The sequence below is a fragment of the Chlorocebus sabaeus genome, chromosome 9 (genome assembly GCF_047675955.1).
Source record: "Chlorocebus sabaeus isolate Y175 chromosome 9, mChlSab1.0.hap1, whole genome shotgun sequence".
NCBI classification, from domain to species: Eukaryota; Metazoa; Chordata; class Mammalia; order Primates; family Cercopithecidae; genus Chlorocebus; species Chlorocebus sabaeus.
In genome coordinates this window covers 105,004,537-105,013,055 of record NC_132912.1, presented here as the reverse complement: position 1 = coordinate 105,013,055, position 8,519 = coordinate 105,004,537, and the positions used below count along the sequence as shown (strand labels likewise).

Sequence of the window (8,519 nt, the reverse complement as noted above, 5' to 3'; positions counted from 1 at the left end):
GCTTTATGGCTGGGGCTGAGAAAGGTGGCAGGGAATTTACGGGGAAACGCTGCTGGGACCCAGCTAAGCCAGAGATTTTACCCCCGTTACCCTGGTCTCTGTCTTCTCTCGCCTCCAGAGACCTCCCTCCATGGAGTTCGGCCTGCTCAGCGAGGCAGAGGCCCGGAGCCCTGCCCTGTCGCTGTCAGACGCGGGCACTCCGCACCCCCAGCTCCCAGAGCACGGCTGCAAGGGCCAGGAGCACAGCGGTAAGCGCGCCCCCTTCCGGGAGTGCAGGAGATAACAGCTTCATCCCCAGTGCGGGTGGGACCCCGGCTGCGCAGCTCAGGTGGGAGCCAGCGGGTGGCTTAGGAGGTCCCGGTGCCCGAGAATCCGCGCAGGCTTGGGCGCCCTGTGACCTGCCCCCACCCTGGCCCCCCAGACTCAGAGAAGGCCTCGGCTTCGCTGCCCGGCGGCTCCCCCGAGGACGGCTCGCTGAAGAAGAAGCAGCGGCGGCAGCGCACGCATTTCACCAGCCAGCAGCTGCAGGAGCTGGAGGCGACCTTCCAGAGGAACCGCTACCCCGACATGAGCACGCGCGAGGAGATCGCCGTGTGGACCAACCTCACCGAGGCCCGCGTGCGGGTATGCTCTCCAGACCCGCGACTCGCACCCACGCGGGCCCTCCGCACTCAGCCTGCGACCCGGCGGCCAGCGGTTCCACCCCACCTTCCCCTCCCCCGGACCCTGGCTCCCGGCTGCAGCCCCACGCGGCCTCTTGCCTGCCAACCTCCAGCCTCTGCTCCCACTGCTCCCTAATACCCGGACCGCGCGCTTCTTCGGCCCTGACACCGTCTCTCTTTCCCCTATCCACCCCTACTCGACCTCATCCTACTGTCCCCCCAGACCCTGGCGCCGATGACTCGGTCCTGCCGCCCGCGCCTTCTGTTCTCCGACCCCGGACTCCGTGCACTGCTTCCCTCCCACCCGGTCTCCAGCCACCTCATCTCGTTTATTGACCGCAGGGCCCCGGCTGGTAGCCTAGTCGGGGTGGCCCGCCCCGCCCTCCAGCCGCTGGGACTTGGCCCCAAGCCCTGACCGCCTTTCTCCCGTGCCCGCAGGTGTGGTTCAAGAACCGGCGCGCCAAATGGCGGAAGCGCGAGCGCAGCCAGCAGGCCGAGCTGTGCAAGGGCAGCTTCGCGGCGCCGCTCGGGGGGCTTGTGCCGCCCTACGAGGAGGTGTACCCCGGCTACTCGTACGGCAACTGGCCGCCCAAGGCGCTTGCCCCGCCGCTCGCCGCCAAGACCTTCCCATTCGCCTTCAACTCGGTCAACGTGGGGCCTCTGGCTTCGCAGCCCGTCTTCTCGCCACCCAGCTCCATCGCCGCCTCCATGGTGCCCTCCGCCGCGGCTGCCCCGGGCACCGTGCCAGGGCCTGGGGCCCTGCAGGGCCTGGGCGGGGGCCCCCCCGGGCTGGCTCCGGCCGCCGTGTCCTCCGGGGCCGTGTCCTGCCCTTACGCCTCGGCCGCCGCCGCCGCCGCGGCTGCCGCCTCCTCCCCCTACGTCTATCGGGACCCGTGTAACTCGAGCCTGGCTAGCCTGCGGCTCAAAGCCAAACAGCACGCTTCCTTCAGCTACCCCGCCGTGCACGGGCCGCCCCCGGCAGCCAACCTCAGTCCGTGCCAGTACGCCGTGGAAAGGCCCGTGTGAACGGCCCCGCCCGTAGATCATCCCCGAGGGCGGGGGCGACGATTCACAGCCTCCTCGGACTGGGGTCGTTTTGACTGGCTTGCTCCCGCCCCAGGGTCTAAAAGGGGTGTTTGGTCAGCTGGGGGGCGCCGGCTCAGGAAAGGGCCTTCCCCTCCCAGCCCTGAGGGGTGGACTGGGCCCTACACACAGACCGCGCCCCTGGGACTAAAGCCAGGAACAGGGACCAGCTTCCCGGGGGCCAACTCACCCTTGGCCCATCCCGCCTTCTCCAGGCTTCCCCTCCCTCGTTTTCAAAGATAAATGAAATAAACGTGCGCGGACTGTCGAAGGCGTGATGTTTCAGAGTTGCGGTTGAGTCCTCTTCCCTTCATCCTCCCCCACTGTCTACAGGCGAGCTGGATGTACAGGAACGAAGTGAGGGGAACCAGGCTTCCAGGGATTCAGTCCCACTCACCACCTGCCCCCACTCCAGGTCGGGGCAGCCCGGGATTCTTGAAGCAAAGAGGTGCGTGAGTGCGGGGGACGTGGGAAACCAGCTACCGGGCTGGCGTCGGCCACAGCCGGTGCTGCGGCGCCACCTCGTGGTCTCAGGGAGGCTAGCTGGTAGATCTGGTCTCCAATGCTTGCAGGTGTCAGCTCTGCTATTCAGGGAGCCTATGACTTTAGATAAAGTTATTCCGCCTTTCTGAGCCTGTTTCTCACTGTTCCTATGAGGGGCTTGGTCCTCTAACAGCAATAAAATTCTGGTCTGTAACATTTATTAAGTGCCTACCAGGCCTAGGATTCTTTCAGTGTCTGTGTGTGTGCCTCTCACCCTTCCACACACCCTCAGGCGTCCCACCTGCCGATCATCCCCTTGGTAGCAGCGCTCTTTCCCCCAAATCCCCAAACTCTCAAAATTTTGTTGAAATATTTAATTAAAAAAATAGAGCAAGAAGAAGAAAGATTTCTGGATAGAAATTAAACAACTCAGTTCTTGGGACCCTCCTCCGTCCCACCCCCATCCCAGGGCCTTCTTGGCCTTCACATTAAAAACAGAAACATCAAAGTAACAGACCACACCCCCATCCCAGGGTCACCCTTCTTGTCTCAAAAATTCCAGCCACCTTGGGGCACACATCCTCTGGGAAAACCATGCAGGTAAGGCACCCTAATTCTCCCAAAACTAAGCCCAGCCTCTTGGTGCCCTGGAGAAGAGAGAGACTGGAGCTTCACTGTTCTCTCCAACCCTTCACTGGCTCTTGGTCTTGGCTTTGACCTTGGGCTTGATGTAGGTCTGGCGGAAGAAGTGGGCAAAGAGGATGAAATAGGTCATATACAAGATGAAGGACCAGAATAAGTGTTCCATCGTGGTGTGGCATCCCTGTTCCTGCCTCCAGATGTACGCAAGGATGCTGACGATGGCTCCTACAAACATCTGCAGGATCTGCAGGCTAGTGATGAGCATGGGCAGCATCTTGGGGGGCTTCACGTTGGCAGCCTTCAGAGTGTAGTAGGTGTACATGAAGGCATGCACACCGAAGTTCATGGTGACGAACCAGCCTCCTGCAGGCACTTTGTTCTTGTATCCAAAGCTTGTGTACACCAGCACTGTGCTGTGGTGGTACCAGTGAATAAAGATGAGTGGCCGCTTACGCAGGATGATGAAGGCTGTGTCTCCTGGGAGATGGAGAATCATAGTTGGCACACCACCCAGTGCTGGGACCACCCTCTGCGCTGGGTGTAGGGACACAGGAGAAATTCTCAGGGGAGGGAAGGGGGTCTTTGTGGCAGAGAATCTGTAGAGGGGCTTGGGTAAGAGGTATTATTGGGACCTAGGGGTAGGAAAGGGACTCTCAAGGGTATGGGTGAAAGGAGGGCCCTGTGGAGGGATGCAGTTCACAAGGCACCAGAGAGACAAAGCCTTGCCACTCACCGAGTTCTATGACCTTGCTGAGAAGAAAGACCCAGGACCAGAATTTGACTGTAGAATTACCAACGAAGTTGACAAAGCACACGGTTTGCTTTAGGCCCCCGGTAAGTATCACAGTTCCCATAATGCCCCACATCCTCACTGCCCCTAGGATACTGAAATGGGACAAAGGAAGATGGTATAAGTGTCATCCCCAGGCACCAATCCACCCTTCCCTCGGCTTGGCCAGGTTACTGTGTTCCAAGCTCTACCACCTCCCCACCTGTCCACGGGGCTGGGTCAAAGCTCCTGAGAGCCTGAGGCCAATCTGGTAGATCCAACCAGTAGTCTAGAGGAGATGAGGGCTGGAGAAAGATCAGGGAATGCAAGGGGATGGGACTGAAAGTTGAGTTAAAGAATGGGGTTCTTGGGAGGGGTTAGGAGCCTAGGAGGAGATGTGTGAGGGATGGGGAAGACTGAAGGAGTTTGGGGGAGAAAATATGGGGAAGTTATTGGAGGGTCCTGAGAGAGGGTGTTAGGAGCTGAGAGCATTAGAGACTGGAGAAATGTTTTACGAGTACAGACTATGAAGGCAAGAGGGAAAAAGCAGAGACCACCAGGTAGGGGTCTAAAAAAAGAAGGAAAACAGGATAATATAATAGAAGAGGGTGAAGCCTGGGAGGGGAACTAAAGCTGAGAATGAGATGGAGAGAGTGTTACAGGGCAACTTGGGGACAGGATGGAGGTTGATGCAATCGGGAAAGCTTTAAGGCATAGAATGGAGGTCTAACGTCTAGAGAAGAGGCAAGGAGTGGGATGGGGTCTTACCTGAAGATTGCAAGGCAGAAGGACCAGAGGATGAGGGGCCCCTGCAGGTTGAAGCCCTTGCGTTCCTTCATGTAGTTCTGCCCCACAGGGATGAGAAGCAGGTAGATCAGGGCTATAGGGAATGAGGTTGCCCTGGCAAGCAGAAGGCAGAGGGGATGGGCTCATGGGTGGGTGCTGATTAGAAAAATGCCCACTCATCTCTCCAGGTGAGTGCTCTGGGTTGGAGTCCCAGTTCTGCCACTTACTAGCTGTGTGACATTGGAAAAAACAACTTAACTCTCTGAGCCTTGGCTTCCTAATTTGTAAAGGGGGAATACTACATCTCTCCTGGGAGTACTAATGTATACAAAGTACCTAGCACAGGGCAGGGGCTATGTCCAAGGTTTCTGTGATTATTGCTCTCTCAGTGGGGTTAGAGGTGGGTGACAGCTGTCTGGCCCACGCGGAGAAGCAGTCCAGGGCTGTGGTGTAAAAAGAGTGTGGCAATAGCTTCTCCCTGGTTGGGGCGCCTAGAAGCAGCCCAGGGCTGTGGTGTAATAAGAATGTGGCAAGGGCCGGGCGCGGTGGCTCAAGCCTGTAATCCCAGCACTTTGGGAGGCTGAGACGGGCGGATCACGAGGTCAGGAGATCGAGACCATCCTGGCTAACACCGTGAAACCCCGTCTCTACTAAAAAAATACAAAAAACTAGCCAGGCGAGGTGGCGGGCGCCTGTAGTCCCAGCTACTCGGGAGGCTGAGGCAGGAGAATGGCGTGAACCCGGGAGGCGGAGCTTGCAGTGAGCCGAGATCTGGCCACTGCACTCCAGCCTGGGTGACAGAGCAAGACTCCGTCTCAAAAAAAAAAAAAAAGAATGTGGCAATAGCTTCTCCCTGGTTGGAGCATGGCAAATTGGTTGGAGCATAAAGTCAGACCCCAAAACCTCTGGGGAGCTTTCGGGCAAAGCCAGAGAGTTCTTCCAGGGGAAAGCTTGGAAGAGCTCTCTGACTTTGCCTCCTTCTCCGCAGCAGGAACGGTGGAGCACCTGGGGAACGATGGGATAATTGTAAAGGGTAGGCTGTCCCCGGGCCCTGCACTGTGCACACACGCTTACACACACAGCCATAGGGGACGTGGAAGTCATCTAGTAAGGCTTCAGATCAACCTCACGCCTCCAAGACCAGTTCTCACTACACGCTGTCTTTGGCTTCTGTATGTTTCCACGTTCTCCCTCATCCTCTTATTTCTACTTGCTTGCTTTCAGCTCTAATGTCTTTGAGGTGCCACATACTACCTGCACCTCGGACAAAGGTAGTGTAAATCAGTACGAGGGAGTCCCGTAACTCTGTTCTGTAAGAAAATCATTGCGGGCATTCAATGCCACCCCCTCGCACCCTGGCCCCAGGGCCCTAGCATGGCCTTTCCCCCTTCCCAAGTCTCACCAATACTCCTCGAAAAAGGGCCTCATGTCCTTGAACAGCTCGAAGTTACAGGGCTGGAACAGCTGATTTACTTGATGTGAGACATTCATGGCTGTGACCATCTAGTTTTGCAGACGTCGAGGTCCAAAGCTTGGAGGCGCTGGGCGAAAGGCTGGGGGCTCCGAGGATGGAGTGAACCTCGGGGCGAGACGGAACAGAGCCGGGACAGAAGGAACCCCTGGGCAAAGCGAGGAGGGCGTCGGACCTAGGCACGTGCGCGGCGGCGCAGCCAGCTCTCCCGGGCGCAGCCACTGCGATATATAACCCGGACTTGCAAAGCTGCCGGCCCGGACGGCGCGCGGCCCCCTCCCTGCGCCGCGCCGCTATCCAATCTCGACCAAGATACGCCTCTGCTCCGCCCCTGGGACACAGTCCGCATTCTGATTGGTCATCCTCACGGGCCCGCCTGCCAGGCGTTTCGCACGCCCCGCCCCAAGTCCCATCGTAGGCCATCGCCCGCCCACTTCCCCATCCTTTTCTCCCTTAACACGTCCCCCCAATCCTGTGTGGCCTTGTGTGTGTACCCGGACAGGCCAGTCTTCCCTTGGCACTGTCAACCGTGGCCTTTGCCTCGGTTTGCTTTAATCTTAACCTGCTTTGCAGTGAGGAGAGAGGGAAGGTGTCCTTAGGCTTTGATGCTCTCACCCAGAAATGGAGGCTCCCTGAGATCCTGGGAAACCCAGGCCTGTGATGAGGAAATACTAACCTGGGCAACTCAGAGCTTCTCCTGTAGTCCCTTCCACCTCCTAGCTTCGAGTCTGCGGTTGTGAGTGGGTGGAAGGAGATGAATTTTAATAAATTTTATTGTTGAGGTTGTTGATGTTGATGTTTGGGTTGTGGAGGCTGCTGTGGTTTATAGTTTCCTGAATTCCTGAACTGCTCCAGACTGACAGTAATAACCATGGAGAGAGGAAATGGGGTCACCCTCTGGGCTTCTGGAATTATTGTCTTCAGGTTTCCTGGAGGCCTCTTAGGGTTTAGGGAGGGGGAGAGCCACTGTATCTCCCCAAGGCCTGCTGCTTTCTCTCCCTAACCAAATCTACTTCTTTTTCGCCTGTGTAACCAGCCCCAAAGAAATAAATGTTCTAAAACTTTTACAGTTTTACTTACTGTCCCTTATTTCTTTCCTAGGTTTTGTGAAAGCGAAGGAGAAATACAAGGTTTGAGGACAGTTTCAGATAAGGTGGAGATTTGCAAAAAGTTCTAATAAACATAGATACAAAGTAATTGAAATCAAGATGTGGGTATAAATGGCTACGTGCAGTGAAGCTCTAGAGCCAGAGGATCCAGGTAGGAATCCCAGCTCTACTTCCTGAACCTCAGCCACTGTCTATGGGAGGGTGTAATGAAAGTCCTATCAGTGCCATCTAAGTGACTCAAAAGTGCATCCCTTTGTCTCTGTACCTCATCACCTCTCACCTGATCACGTTACATGGTTGCACTGCCTCCTTCTCTGAATACAGTGCTCCTGCTCTTCACTGCATTGCAATCAGAAAAGAGTTCCTGTACCTGGCTGATTACCAGATTCCTGAGCCTCAGCTGCAGAGATTCTGGTCCTATACGTTGTCTCAGACTGTACTTGGAAAACCACCATTTTCTCTTTGCCCATCCAAAAAACAGTTCTGCTTTCCTGCTTAAAAACCTTCAGTGGTTCAGCCGGGCACAGTGGCTTACACCTGTAATTCCAGCACTTTGGGAGACCGAGGCGGGCAGATCACGAGGTCAGGAGATCGAGACCATCCTAGCTAACACGGTGAAACTCCGTCTCTACTAAAAAATACAAAAAATTAGCTGGGCGTGGTGGCGGGCGCCTGTAATCCCAGCTACTCGGGAGGCTGAGGTAGGAGAATAGTGTGAACCCGGGAGGCGGAGTTTGCAGTGAGCTGAGATAGCCACCGTACTCGAGACTCTGTCTCAAAAAAAAGAAAAAAAAAAGAGAGAAAACCTTCCGTTGTTCCTAATGGCTCCGTATATAGCTGACATCTAATCAGAAGGTGATCAACACATGTCTGATGGATGAATGAGTAAATTAAAAAATGAATATTACAAGAATAATGCCATCTAGGTGTTACAAGACCCAAGTTCAAGTCCCAGCACCCCCATTAATGAGCCATGTGATTTTAGGCAAGTTACCTAACCTCTGTGAGACTCACATTCTACTTCAGAAAAAAATGCATATAGTCCTACTTGCCTGCTTATCTCACAAGGCTGTGATTAGTATGCAAGCCAGATAATGTAGGTGAAATGATACTATGGACTAGACACATGGAAATGGCAAGGTGAATCATTACGGGAGGTTTACAAATGCATATGGAGAATATATACTCAGTCCTGGATTTCTCTATAAAGATATTTTACATTGTCTTTCCCTGTGAGGTTTAATGGTGAGGCTTGGAGGAGGTGTATGTGGAAAAGGGAAAGAAGAACAATCGGGCTGGGCACGGTGGCTCACGCCTGTAATCCCAGTACTGTGGGAGGCTGAGGTGGGTGGATTGCTTGAGCCCAGGAGTTTGAGACCAGCCTGGGCAACATGGTGAAAACCCATCTCTACAAAAAGTACAAAAATTAACTGGGCACGGTAGCGCCAACCTGTGGTCCCAGCTACTCAGGGGCTGAGGAGGGAGGATCACTTGAGCCAGGGAGGTCAAGGCTC

At 55.5% G+C, this 8,519-nt stretch overlaps 2 protein-coding genes across 2 annotated transcripts; one reads left to right on the top strand and one right to left on the bottom strand.

The window, feature by feature from the left end:
* Window positions 1–2,132, top strand: PITX3 (paired like homeodomain 3). The gene is made up of 3 exons (XM_007963951.3): window positions 1–248; window positions 422–624; window positions 1,101–2,132. The coding sequence occupies exons 1-3, from the start codon at window positions 131–133 to the stop codon at window positions 1,686–1,688; spliced, it is 909 nt and encodes a 302-aa protein (XP_007962142.1). The 5' UTR covers window positions 1–130; the 3' UTR covers window positions 1,689–2,132.
* A 455-nt stretch (window positions 2,133–2,587) lies between these two features.
* ELOVL3 (ELOVL fatty acid elongase 3) lies at window positions 2,588–6,193 on the bottom strand. The gene is made up of 4 exons (XM_007963952.3): window positions 5,828–6,193; window positions 4,408–4,539; window positions 3,604–3,755; window positions 2,588–3,347 (listed from the first exon to the last, which is right to left on the bottom strand). Exons 1-4 carry the CDS (start codon window positions 5,926–5,928, stop codon window positions 2,920–2,922), a joined length of 813 nt encoding a protein of 270 aa, XP_007962143.1. The 5' UTR covers window positions 5,929–6,193; the 3' UTR covers window positions 2,588–2,919.
* Between the last annotated feature and the right edge of the window lie 2,326 nt (window positions 6,194–8,519).

Coding starts and splice junctions, on each gene's coding strand:
- PITX3 (XM_007963951.3), top strand. CDS start 131: ATGGAGTTCGGCCTGCTCAGCGAGGCAGAGGCCCGGAGCCCTGCCCTG. Junction 249..421: donor CAAGGGCCAGGAGCACAGCG/GTAAGCGCGCCC, acceptor CTGGCCCCCCAG/ACTCAGAGAAGGCCTCGGCT. Junction 625..1,100: donor TCACCGAGGCCCGCGTGCGG/GTATGCTCTCCA, acceptor CCGTGCCCGCAG/GTGTGGTTCAAGAACCGGCG.
- ELOVL3 (XM_007963952.3), bottom strand. CDS start 5,928: ATGGTCACAGCCATGAATGTCTCACATCAAGTAAATCAGCTGTTCCAG. Junction 3,756..4,407: donor TTCTGCCTTGCAATCTTCAG/GTAAGACCCCAT, acceptor GTCCCATTTCAG/TATCCTAGGGGCAGTGAGGA. Junction 3,348..3,603: donor CAGCAAGGTCATAGAACTCG/GTGAGTGGCAAG, acceptor TCCATCTCCCAG/GAGACACAGCCTTCATCATC.